Genomic DNA, 14,174 nt, shown 5'->3' with positions numbered 1-14,174 from the left:
ATGTGGCGTCAATGTGATGATTGCGGAAGCGCGTTCGTAGTGGCGAACGCCTGCTTTCGGCGGGAGTTTCTCCAGCGGAATATCGTCTTCGGCTGCGACTTCTGCGACCGCCTGCATGGTTCGGGAACAACCACTCAGATTCACGCATTGCAGAACGCATTTAAGTGCTCATTAAACTCCTCCATGACCATGATCATGCGAAGCACAATGTGCGGCATGTAAAATAAACACTGCGGCAGACCCAAGCCAAACGGGTGTCACAGCTTATTAATGAGCACGAAGAGGTAAACAACAATTTTGAAAGGCTTCAGTGCCACACCGAGTTGAACCTATACTGCCGAACACCGGGGCTGCACGTTTCGCTGGTTAACTATGAGCACAAAGTGCTTGGGTGGTGATGTTCTTAAGGCATCATTTATTATATAAATGGTACCGATTTCGGTACCATATTGTGATTGTATACTGATAAACTCTCTGTAATTACAAATCCTTGAACCAATCCGTTGACAAGTGAACTTGTCGAAATATTGGCTCCTGTGACATTCTTTGTAAGTCGTGTCCTTGACGAAGACAAGTCCACTTCTTGAAAAGCTGCCTCCAGCGACATCCCCTTGTTTCACGCATTTTCCATCTCTTCCAGCTTCTCGTGACTTTCTGCATGATTTGAACCCTGCTCGTATTATCAGAGCTCCTCACGAGGCATCATCACAAATCTAGGTTCTAAGCAAGTTGTAAGGTGTCGCCCATAGACCTAGTCCATGCTTGTAAACAGCGGTACGTGCCGTCAGCATACTGAGCCACTTGTATACCGACTCCATGGACTTCCCTGTGGGTGGGCTCGGCACAGCCCAAAGCTCACCAATAGTCCTTATGGTCCCGTGACAACTGGCTCCGCAGTTCACCACCGCCCTTTATGATCACGTGACAACTGGCACAGCAGCCGCTGTGCAAGTTTTCACGTGATCATACTGGGTGGTGGCGAGCTTTGAGCTGGGCCGATCCCGTACACCGTGAAGTCGGTAAAAGTGCCTCAGTATGTCGACGGCGCCTACCACTGTTTAGTAATATGCATTAAGTCTATAGGACTTTACTAGAATGAATGAAAGGAGCAATAAACTTTAACTGAGACGGTAACTTGTTGGTAGAAATGGGAGAGTTGCTTATTCCAACAACCCTCGGTCCTTGACCACTCTCCGGGCTTGGGCGACGAGTTGCGATCAGTCCGTATTTCTTGTCAATTCATTGTTGGGTATAGGCTGTAAGCAATTAAACTGCTACGTTACCATTCCTCCAGGAGGTGCGTTTCACTGCCCGAACATATATAATTTCTGTATATATCTCCTTAGCTCTTTAAAAGGAACTTATGCAATCCCTTCAGGGAGCCTGTACTGCATATCTACCAAAGCTGACAGTATCCCATTTCTTTCTCGATTAGGGTTTTTCCAACGCTGCATACTCACAATTGCCGAAGGCCATGTGCACATGCTATGTTCACATGACGATACTCGCCTCATTTTAAGTGCGAATCATTTCTTGGCGAACTTCGGTGAGTTTGAATCTATCTATCTATCTATCTATCTATCTATCTATCTATCTATCTATCTATCTATCTATCTATCTATCTATCTATCTATCTATCTATCTATCTATCTATCTATCTATCTATCTATCGCCTACGACTTTTAGCTCTCCTGACCATTTTGATGATGGGATCTATACAAAAATCGGTATGTCACAACATGACTTTATGACGAGCACAAGTGACCAGTTATAATATGGAAGTCATGACATATATGTCATGAACGTCATAATTTAAAATTCATGGCCTTGCTGCTCTTGCGATGGTTTTGTTCACATGACATATTGCGAAACTGGTATCTGGTATGGTATGACATGACTGCATGGGGAACATAAGTGACAGGCCCTCACGTGGATATTATGACTTCCGTGTCATGTAAAAACATGACTACATGCGACGCTCATGATGCGCTCGCGGTCATTTCGGTAGCTTCACATACACCAAATTTAGTATTACGTGACGTTAATGGATGATGAAGGTATATCAGTGGTGCGAACATGACAATCATGACATGCGTGTCATGTAACATGTCTACATGCTCTACGCTCATGATGCGCTCGCGGCTGTTTCGCTAGCTTCACATATACTAAATTTGATATCACGTGACTTGAATAGACTACGAAGACAAATGACACGTCCAAACATGATAATCATTACATGCGTGTCACGTATAACATGACTACATGCTACGCTCCTAGCGCGCTCGCGGCGGTTTTGCTAGCTTCACATATACCAAATGTGGTATATCGTGACGCGAATGGAAGACGAGCACAAATGCCATGCGCAAACATGATAATGATGACATGGAAGTGATGTACGGCCCAATTTACGTCCGCTTCGTAACGTTGCGCTGATTTTAATGTGACAATGCAACCTTACTCATTCGTGCTTCGCATATCATCGATTCCCACTGTACTTGGGATCTACCAATTTTCCCCTTTTATATTGATTTTCTTTCTCACCATTGTCTTTCTCTATACATTTCTCAAAGTTTATTAAGGGTCCTTCACATATTTTCGCTTGCATTTTGTGCACACAAAACTGGATACCGTATTGCTGAACGAGTTCCAAGTCCAAACATAAGTTTTTTTTTTTTTTTTAATGCGAAACATTCATGAGAACCAGGATTTTGAGCGTACATCTTTCCGATTCACCCAATACCATAATTTAAAGACTATATTTCGAAAACAAATTGTGCGATAAAGCAGGAACTGTAACGTATACGTGAAATGTTAAAATATTATTTAATCTGAAAGAAAACACCCTCAGGGCGCCGTGAGTCGTGACGAGTAGTAAGGGAGAAGCGGGAAGGCCGTTGGACGCGTATTACTTCCAGTGGCTTGTGTTGGCTAAGTTGTATCTGGTGTTCGATAGCGTTGCTCTAACGTCGAATGGTAATTCACATACACTAAAGATATTTCTTCTGTGGAAAATTCATTGCATTGGTTGGTTGTAACTTTATTGCGTCCTGCAGGCTTTTTGGTGACGCGGGCTCAGGTATCCCATTATGGTGCGTCAAGATCTTGCCTGAGCCTGCATGGCCCCGAGTTGGTCGCCGAGGTCGTAGCTGCGCAGAGCGGCGGTCGACCTCAGCGATAGGGTCTCGGAGTTTAACTCGTTAGATCAGTGAGAATTCCATTCCATTCGAAACATAGTTTTTATGTTACTTCATAAGAGTGTATTTTCAGTCGAACGGCTGAAATTTCAGCTTTATATACCACGTACCATATAGTACATACGGGGGGTATAGGAAGAAACAAAGTCACGATAGGCCAGTTTAACTTACAACGCACGTTGACGCGAGAGTTAAGGCTTAAAGATCAGGACTCGGAAATAGAATATTGGCACAAGACTGATAGTTGGCCTAGTTGGTACTTCCTTAATGACAAACTTTAGCCGCAAAATCACAAACACAGAGCGAAGAAACACAACGACAAACACACGTGTGCACTTGTCGTTGTGTGTTTCTTAAGCTCTGTGTTCGGGATTTTGTGGCCAAAGTATGTCATTACGTATATTGGAATGTTAAAAGAACCGAGGGAAGGGGGCAGAACGAAGCGTAATTGTATACCTTTTGTATTAGACAAGCTAACTGCAGCTATAAGGAAATTCTCTTTGCTGCTAACACCAAGTTGCACGAATCAACATGAAGCGGCTGCAGTTACTGCCTAGGCAGTGTTAACTGCGTATAAAACATGCCATAACTTTACAGCCGAAACGCCGAGGACCCGGAATCGGAAATTCCTGTTTGACAACCAAGGTTTTAAACCACATGACGGGTCGGCGATTTGGAACCTCAGCACAACCGTCTGCATATATATCTGTGTTCTTTTTCAAGATGTTTCTAATAACAATTGATTGATTGGTTGGTTGCTTGATTGATCATAATACATTTTCATTAACACAGGCGTAAACTTTTTCTTCATTCTGCATGCAACGTCATATGCTTCGCGCATGAAACGCACGTCGCGAAATCAAGACTCCCAACTCAACTTTTTTTTTGCTTTCTTTATTAGCCATTTTTTATTGCCATATCTACGCGAGATTACAAACTTATATTACAACAGGGCAAGTTCAGGTGTGTCTTACACCCGACTTTGCATTCAGAATGTCACACAAGAATAACGGCACACGATTCTTTTTCGGCATCGTCCACAAGTCACTTTCTCAAAACGCGCGTGAATGTTCCAAGAGCGCACATCACACCTTGACGCAATCTCACATCGGAGGGGAGAAAATTCAGTACAAGCAATAAACGAACAAGAAAAAAAAAGATTGCAAATGCGTACGTAATACGGTGGTCTTGTCAGATGTCAAATTGACGCGATGATCTGGAATGCCACTTGAAAAGGGTACACGGCAACCTATACACGTCGCTCCCAAAGGCGTCGCTGTCCTTTTAAGAGCACCCTTTACAAGAGCGCCTGCTTCAGTGCTTGCAAGCGCTCATTGTTTTCACGAGAATGCTCAAACCAAACAGCCCTATTCGTTCCTTGCCCGGCACCAAACTTCTCGTGAAATACTTCTTAGGAAACCGGTATTGTAAACAAATCCGGCTAGCGCTTTCAAATGCCAAGCTTCTATAGCACGTCCTCATGTCCACTACCGATATTACCATAGAACTTCTCTTTCTTTCTTTCGCTCGCTTATTTACACAACGTGGGTAGATTGCCCTCAAGCGTGAAATGCGTTAGAAGTTACACGTCGGTAATGGCCAGACAGTGACATCGGATCGCAACCTAAAGCCTAATTTTTCGAGGTTCACTTGTGAATGAAATGCGTCACCGGCGATTCACACCTGAGCGCGTGTGCGAGTGTGCGTTCGCATGAACGTAATTACAAACTGGGTGCAAAGAACTGACACCACTACACCATTCTGTAGCTGCTTCCTATAAACAGACTACATAGCTAAAGGGATGAAGAATGGATGGGAGGTCGTACTCGACTGAAAAACAAACTAAGCAATTATTGATGAGCGAACTTCAGTCCTTAAAGAGGAAAGGTACTTGTATCATTAAGTTTAGCTTTTGGTCTCAATGCCCCCACCTTAGTGCTGCGCGTAACGTGCCATGCCTTTAGCCCCGTACGCTGTTACTTTGCTGTACAGTACCCCTACGACCCGCAACCCAGGGGTTTGAGATGCAGTACAGAATTTATCATTTTACTGCGCGCCTGTGGTTGCTTGCGGGGATAACTTTATAGCCACTGGTGTTAATGTGCTGACGGCCGAAAAGGGGCTTCAGGCCATTGACAACAAAATGACGAGCAGTAAGGGATCGAGTGACAGAAAAATCATCGCGCAAGGATCCCTCGCCTGTCACTCGACTACCCTGCTGGGAGTCAACTTACTGCGACATTATACTCAAGAGGCCTTGCGAAAACACGGTGAAATTGTGCGCGAACAAAGAGCGTCGTGCGTGAAGCTCTTTCTCCTAAAAGCCTTCGAAAGCACCGAACTAAGGTTTACAGCTTTAATCGATCATTGTGCTCACTTTTCTAAAGCAAAGGAAAAAAAAAAGGTTCGCATTCCGTGGGTGTAACGACTAGACTTTCCGCTTCGAAAGCTCACGAACCCTCCAATTCAGTCTCTCTCAGACTGCATCAAAGAACAAGATAACAGTCGAAGTATGAAGGAATCTTCTCTACAAGAGGAGTGGGGACGAGGAGGAGGCGTGCGCCGGAGCAGGCGACTGACGCTGGTCTCCTCTAGCAGGACTCCCTGCTCGTGGGCCGGAAAGAGGACGCCGAGGACAACGAGGAGGACGACGTCGTGGGAAGAGGAGGATGAGACGAGGCAGCGGGAGACGACGGTCTGGCCACCGAGCACGGCGAGGCCGTTGAAGACGTACACGGCGGTGGCATTTGAGGTGGCACGACAGACGCGGGCAGTCCGTTGCTCGAGGCACCCGGTGGAAGAGCGTGATGGGGTGGCGGTGGAGGCGCACCCTGGCCGCCCGGTGGCGGAGCGACTCCGGCCGGAACTCCGGGAGGAGCAACTCCCGGAGGTGGAGCGCCCGGGTAAAGCCGGTACGCCATGGGCTTCTGTAGAGCGGCCTGCCGGTAGTAGAGGTCCAGCGCGGCCATGGTGCTCAGCGAGGACTGCGGTGATAGGCCTGTGTAGCTGGACAGCCAGTACGGAGCCGTCTGAAGCATTCGCTGCACGGCTGCGTAGTTTCCGGCCTCAGCCAACAGCTCGAGGCCCACGGCCGTCTGGCGCTTCCATTTCGTCCTGCGCGAGGAAGAAAGAAGCAATGCTCAATGAACGGATCACACTCTTTCTTCACAGGATAGATTGTGTGTAGGCCTGGGATCCCAGCACACGGACCATGCCAGCCGATATGCTATCATTGAGCATTTGCACAGGGAAGTGTATACAGCCAAGGTGCCCTGTCACGGCTTATCAAGGCCAGTCATACCATGTATCCGATGTAACCATAAGTAAAAACATGGGAAGTGGAATGCATGTTTGAATCATTTAGTATCAAAAAAGTTATTAGGTGGGAAAGCACAATTTTTGCGCAGTGCTACTAAATACGAAGATCACTAACGTTTTAATATACCAGCTCGGACAACATTTTCATGAACGTTACATAACGTTTTCCTATTTTTTCGCATGGGTTAAATTTAGACCAATACATCACACCAACAATGTTGTCTCATAGTATTCTAAAAATTATTTATTTACGCGGACGTTGCGAAATAACAGTGGATTGACGTTTAGAGAAGACAAAAACCAACGTGGAAGATATCAGAGTACAGATGAAGCAAACAACACCCATACTTAAGTACGAAGCAGCAACGCCCGAATCGGCACACAAGGCTCCCTGAAGACAAAAGTGACTCTAACTGGAGTTCTGTTATTATCCAATCAAGCACCCTTTCGACAAGCACAAAGCTAGCCCGAAGAAACACGAGCATTACAGCAGGAAATGAAAAACGGAGAATGCAGTTTCGTACAAAGCCAGTGGAGTGTTTTCGAACAAGCATCCTCACGCATCTCTGTGCAGGGCATGCGTCAAGCTCTGCCGGAGCTGTGGATGCTCAACGTCTGAGAACTGATGCCTGCGAGGTCCGCATCACGAAGCAAGCTTAATTAAACCGCATTCACAAAAAGCCGTAGGGGGGAAAGGGGAAACTGAGTGAACGAAGGAGGACGGGAGAAACCGGCGAAGCGACTTCTGAGAAATTAACCAGGCTCACAAATGGTTTCGCGTTTCCTCTTTCCTCTAAGTGATGTGTACCACACCATACTAGAGAACAAAAAATACGCACGCGCACAAGTATGAAAAGGGCGGCCTCCGCTTAAACGTTCTAAACGCTCGTTTTGTACACACGGCAGCGGAAGTGCTTTACGTGAGCGCCGCGGAGATAGCGGCCAACGGAGACGGAAAACAAAAGAAACGCCCAAAACGCTGCTGCCGCTGAATACGGTTGCGGTCATGCGCGGTCATTCATTTGCGAGCGCCTTTCCGGGGGCTCTCGCACCGGGTGTATGTACGAACGTTCGCAAACTCCCTCCGCTCTTCTTTTCCCGCGTGCACGAGCGAACACACAGATCTCGGGAGCCGTCGCCCCTCCCCTCGGTCGCACGCGGAGATACACACATCGCGTGCGCGCTTGCCCCTACCGTATATTTCTTTTCGCTGTTTTGGCGTCGACACGAGAGGCGCATGCAACGTGCAGCAGCCGTTTAGCGGGCGGCTGGGAGAGCGGGACGCGTATATATCTCTCGCTAAGCGATTTCTGACAGGAGCGCTTTGAGCTGCGACGTCTTCGCTGCGGCGACAGAAGGGTGCGCGCCCTCCTCCCCGCCGTGGCTTCGCGGCAGCCAGACTCCCACGATGCTCAGGCACCATACTTCCTGCCGCTAAGCGCAGTCGAGGGAGCGCGCGCAATAGCGCTTGCCAGAGACACAATTAAAGGCGGCACGGAAAGCTGGAAATGAGACGCCTCCCCCCCCCTTTTTTTTTCTTTTTTTTTTTCTGAGCCAGTCAGTGCTTTGGAAGAAGAGGCCGCTCGTGGTCCCCTGGCGGTGACAAACGTGTCACACATTCGCCGGCGAAACGCGAGTGAACGCGGAAAATATCGTATCGCGCGGCGTCGTGGTGCGCGTGACGTCCCTCCTTACCCCGGTAACATGACCGGGGAAAATAACAACGGTGAAACGCACAAACACGTATTTTCGACTCCCGTTTGCTGCCAAAACAAGACGGTATACGTCCTTGAACTCCCCACTTGCTGCTTCAGAGTCTCAACCTCCACTTAAGCTTGCCCTTTTATCATCCTACTTCTATCTGAATTGTTCAACTCCGCCAGTCATTCATTCACCGAACACATATAAGGTGCCACATACAGTCCATCTGCAACTTGGCGCGCACACGAAATGGGTGCGTACCTTCTGTTCTGATACCACGTCTTGACCTGCGTGTCGGTGAGGTTGAGCTTGGCGGCCAGCTCCATTCGGTCCTGCACGCTCAGGTACTTCTGGCGCTCGAAGCTCTTCTCTAGGGTCTGCAGCTGGTGGTCCGTGAAGGCGGTGCGCGCCTTGCGCTGCTTCTTCATCTTGAGCGAGCACATTCCGCCACCGCTTCCGCCGCCACCAGGGGGAGACTCCAGCGTCCGCTCCGGGGATTCGCTCCCTGGGGTCAGAAAAAAGAGCCAGAAAGCAAACTCATTAGTTCCTAAAACGAACAGCCGGACTCAAACAAAAACTATAGCAAGAAAACACCGTATCACTATACCGTAGTGTCGCGTCCAGATGCTTATTCAATAACGGTTTCCCTCAGTTAGCCATGCCTTGTTCTATTTTGCAGATTATAGATAAACGAAGGGCTCAAAAAAGGGGGCAACACGGCTAGATGAGTGATTCGTTTGAAGTTTCTTATATTTTAGTGAAACAACAGAAACCAATATTCATTTCAGCCAGATTGATAAAACATTTCGTACGATATGCATCGCAGATACACCGATTTCTGTGTTTTCTGGTTCCCCTTCTTCTGTTTCCCCTCCACATTCCGCCGTTCTACGATTAGCTACAATTGCGCCAAGCGATGTGCCAAAAATGGCAAACGTAGGAGGAGGCAAACGCGATGAAAACTGACGAGTTCAAACTTTCTCCCTCCTCACTTGTGTCCCTTTTCTATTCGCCTTGTGACGAGCTAATCCTATAAAATTAAACCAATCTGAAGACGTTCTCCTTCTCAATGACAGATTACACTTCTACATTGAAGACATTCTGGTGACTGTTGCCGCTGCAGCCACATGTCTATACACAAGCCAACAAGGTAGTGAAATACAGATGGTGACGTATAGGCTATATCGTATACTACGGTGGTGCTACAAGATAACATATACAAGTTGGAGCTGCCGCGCATGCAACGCATGCCGCCAAACGCGGAGCATCGGAGTGTGCGAGCATCAATAACTGTTCCTCGCTTCCGTCGTGCATTTCCGAGTCATTTCTGTCTGCGTTCTCCCTATTCACTCTGCGGTCATATCTGGCCGGTCGTTCAGGTGTTTCGGGGCATGGACACTATTCACGCGACGATGGACGAAAACGCCCTCGGTGTTGAACGCATCGCTCCGGTATACACTCTCAGCGGGAGACGAACAATCAAAAGAAGCAAGCGTTTTAGCTGCGCTTGGCGTGTTTCGAATTGTGGCGGCTTCCGCTGTGCACGAGGCAAATCGGCGCGCGCGTGGATATAAAGGGCCATCTGTAATGGTGCTCCCTGCCAAGCGCCATGAAAGCGCGCACCTGTTGCGTCGTACGGAAGTGCGAGAGTTGGATGACATGAAACGAGACCTTCCCTAAAGGCGGGACTTTTTTTGTATACACCACCAGATACCCCTGCGACAACGTTGCCACGCATGACGAACAACCCTTTGTGCGGGTTTATTACTCAGTGCACAAGTCTATGCAAGGTGGTGCGTGTATCGCTTCAGTATAGCCATGGAATTCGCGGCCACAGAGATGCGACACCAATTTAGTCAGAATGTGATCGCAGCTAATGGCTTTGCGGTGAAAGGATGTTATACGAACAGCCCAGAGGGATTATGATAGGGTGAGTGCGCGCATCAGTCGGAAAGCGATTGTTGAGGCGCCTCGGTAATGGAGTGCAAGGAAGGAGAAACGTGGCCGTCGCATAACACATAATAAATATACCACTTGAAAAACCGTGAATAAGTGTGAAATATCCCTCGTATACAGGCAGTTCACACAGAAGCAGTGAAAGATGTAGGCAACCTTTATAAAGAAAAAAATATGATAGGGCCGGAAAAGGTCAGTTTCACAGCAAGGGTGAACCAAAGAGTGTGATATCAACAAATTGCAGTGTTATATGCGACCTTGCGAAACCGGCCTGTTTCATCGTTTGTGATGTGAAACTCTTACTCGTCGGCCCAATCAGTGACCTTTTTTCTCCTGCTCTGTAACTTTCCTTTCTACTCTCCCCTTCCCCAGTACAGGGTAGCCTACCGGGGCTCAACCCTGGTTAACCTCCCTGTTTTTCTCCTTGTGTTCTCTCTCTCTCTCTCTGAGCCGCTTGCTAATCCACGTAAAGACAAAGATGCGGCGCGCACGATCCTCGGGCGACCATGCTCGGCGAGTCGAAGTACGCACTTGCTTTCGGAGCCCCGCAACAGCCCTCCTGCTCCTCAGTGAGCCTTTCGCGAGACAAGAGACGACCGGCGCGTTTCCTCTCCACTTGCGCTTCGATGGGTCAGCTACCCACGCACGCTTTCACTCGTGCACAGAACATGCAACGCGTGAGCCAATGTTATTTATTTGGACTTAATCCACACGCTCACGGCGATGGCAGAAATACGCGTGAAATGTTCGTATATCTGATATCGCGATAATAAAAAAAAGACATTTGCCACGAAGAGTGGAGTGTCATGAAACTACTGGTTCTTGAAAGCTACAGAGTACTACGACCTAAGTTTACTTTTTTTTCTCTGTAGCTTTCAAGCGATTTCGATTTCGTGGATTCCTGAGTGGACGGACGATCTTTTGAGAAAGGCTCTAGGCTAATGCTTTTTTTTCAATCGCATGTAGCAACGCAAGGCACCATCATTTCGATACGTGATGAAATTGGAGACACGAAATTTTAGCGTCCGCGAGCTCCAATTGAAAAGAAAAAAAAACTTTAAGAATGTATTCGTTTCGTACGTTATACTGCGAACGTGTATGCCAATTATTATTTTCTGGGTTTACAGTGAATGGGTCCCACATTGAGCTTCTAGTTCCTTAAGATAAAATGACCGGCTGTGGTGATCTATAGCGGCACTCAACTGCTCATCCCCAAGTTGCGAGATCGAACCGTGTCCACGGCAACTGATTTTCGAAGGAGGCGAAAATGCTGAAGCCCCATGAATATGAAATAAGGGGCACAAGAACCACAGGTGGCTTAAATTTCCGGACTTTTCCCCTGAGGCGCTCCTAATAATCATATCGTGATTTTGAGACGTAAAATCAGAGTAGTTTTATTACCAAAATAAAATCGGGTTTTTCCCGCACCAGCATGGCTCACTTTGGACAGTTAAAACCCCAAGACTCGATTATGTTTTCAAGTTCTTTTCCACGCAAAGTTCACACACATGAACAGTCTCGCGGGAAGTTCTTTCGCCTACGGCATTTTCCATCGACGCGGTTAATTTTGGCGTCATGTTATACACAACAACGATATCGCGTGTCACGTATGCGTACCGACTACCGTCTTATTACTTGCTGACGTGCTTATGTATTCGGTGACCGCGCGACCTTGGCCCAGGCACGGCATGATGGTACGTCCCCACTTGACCCGCTGCCATAAACACTCGGCGGTCTGACCCTCGCACGCCTGCCCCTGCTCCTCTTTCCATTCGTGCCGGCGCGAGCGTGCATGTCAGCTCCTACCTTTCGCACGGCCATGAATGCGAGGGCTCTCGCAACTACACACAAACCGCGCTGCCATGGAGAGGGGCGGACACTTGAGCCCGAGGGTTACACATCGGTATTATAGCATGTGCATCGGACAGATGACCGACCGACAGCACGTACCCACCACTCAAGCTTTTGGTCTACACTTCAAGAGAAACAAAAGAAAGGAGTATACGTTACTCTTTTCAGTGGCTCCTGACTTGCCACGTATGACTCCTTTTAAAGAAACACGTTCACTCTCTTTTGGGCCCCACGACTCTCGTACGGGAGTATAATGCCCAAAGAGTGTTCACGTGTATCTTCAAAGAGAGTCTTACACGTGCCAAGCAACCGAGAGGTTTGAGTTCTCTGCGAATGAATTTATTTATAGACGTTCGCGAAATAAGGCTTTGACTGCTGGCTTTTTGAGCACTTCATTAACCCTTTGCGGTTCAAAACCCTTTCATACCTTCCGTCCATTCGTGTATGAAGGTAAAAGACTCAAGTGCAAGAAGTTTACTTAGTCTTTTTTTTTTTGGGGTGACGCATTGTGTGGTGAGAAAACGAACGCGTGAATGAGCACAAAGGAACTTTTCGTGGAGTACCTGACTATGGACGACTACGGCAAGGTTGCATTATTAGGCAGCGGCCGACAACGAACTGCAAAAGGTTAAAGCTTCTGAATCCTTTTTAGAAATATTTAGTCCGCAATAGGGCTAATAGCTGACAGACAAGAGCGCCATAACACAGTAATAACACGATGAATTGAGAGGGAAAAGAGGCATAAACATTCAGTGCGCATTCGCCCACCCCAAACATGAGCGAAGTATATCATCAAACGTCCAAGGGCGCATGCTCCGCATCACATAACCATGTTTACAACCCAAATTTTAAACTCCTCGAGCGCTTAAGTTGGACCTCGTAACACCATAGAAGATGTGTCATGGCCATGAAGCGCGGGTCTTTGGCATCCGCGAATGTGAGTGCCGTCCTTCAAAGTCACGTGACGCTGCGATGAGAAATGTCAGCGCCACTTGTAACGTCCAAGCCTTCTAATGTGCCCATATGCTACACGCAACGAAGCCTTTAAACTAGCTGTGGTGTAGCAATTATTAATATAAAAAACATTCCCTCAAGTCTTAACATGCTAGCGCCGGCGTACCTTGTATACAGCGAAGCAACAAGCAAAACAAATCTAGGAGCCAAACGTTAAGTTCACGACGTTTCTTTCTGTTCCTGGTTTCATATCCCTCCATAGCAATCGTTATTCTCGTTCCCATTTTCACACTATGTATGTACGGGTCATACGCGTGCACTAAAACCTTTTTGCTAGGCCCCTTCAACTCAACCACCCCTGAAGACCCATCGATGTTAAGGATTCTAATCACTGTCTTCCTCCGAGACGTCAATTTCTGTTAGCGATTCCGTCGTGTTGTTTAACCAGGGCAAAACAAAAACGTCTGTGGCAACATTTCCCCACTGTGCACCCCCCCCCCCCTCCTATGCGTACCACGTGTACACACACAAACGGCGACCGAAAATGAGTGCCCTCCCGCACGAGGAGATCGGAGCTGAGGCCCTAACCGGCGCGACTCCTTCGTCCTGCAGTGGCCGCGAGTGTGCGTGTATGTACCCACTGTTCCCAGGCGTCACACGTAGCATGGGATCCGCGGGGTAATTGCAGGGGAGGCATCATCGCCGCGGCTTTTTCCCTGACAGACGCCAAACGTTTTGGGAGCCTCGCCGCGGGCCCGGCGTCGCGGGCGCTTCTTTTTTTACGAGCACCTCTAGCAGGGCCGGCCGCCTTTACGAGGTTCATATATACGTCTCCGGACGTGGCGCCAGGTAGTCGAGACGAGCCACCGCAAGACTCGGCAGAGTGCGCTGGCCTCCGCGAGCGTACCTTGGAAGGAGCAAGAACTGCGTTGCGTGCCTGTCGGGTGTGTGCTGCGGCGGTCGCACAAAAGGTGCCCTGCGAGTGGTTCTCTTCGCGTGTATATATAGTCTAATGAGGCAGCAAATCTCCCGCGAAGCATACGCGCATTAATTCGCGGGCTTCGACTCGTAAGTGGCATGTGTAGGCAAATATATTTCCGCAAACTTGACACACCTCTCTACTCCACCCGAGCGCTGCTCTTGTGGTTATGAAATTGAAAACGTATTGCACGTGTTTCTCGAGTGCTCGCCGTTTGTATC

General features: G+C 48.1%; 1 protein-coding gene across 1 annotated transcript in view; it reads right to left on the bottom strand.

Moving 5' to 3' along the window:
- Positions 1-4,092: 4,092 nt before the first annotated feature.
- The window catches only part of LOC119161951 (uncharacterized), a 46,927-nt gene continuing 36,845 nt past the window's right edge, over positions 4,093-14,174 (bottom strand). Inside the window, exons 2-3 of the mRNA XM_075881608.1 lie at positions 8,475-8,718; positions 4,093-6,308 (exon numbers count right to left, since the gene is read on the bottom strand). Coding sequence (XP_075737723.1) covers positions 5,786-6,308; positions 8,475-8,718 — 767 coding nt within the window. The 3' untranslated portion in view covers positions 4,093-5,785. The remainder of the gene's footprint in view (positions 6,309-8,474; positions 8,719-14,174) is intronic.

The sequence above is a fragment of the Rhipicephalus microplus genome, chromosome X (genome assembly GCF_043290135.1).
Source record: "Rhipicephalus microplus isolate Deutch F79 chromosome X, USDA_Rmic, whole genome shotgun sequence".
In the NCBI taxonomy this organism is placed as follows: Eukaryota; Metazoa; Arthropoda; class Arachnida; order Ixodida; family Ixodidae; genus Rhipicephalus; species Rhipicephalus microplus.
This window is presented reverse-complemented; position numbering and strand designations above follow the sequence as displayed.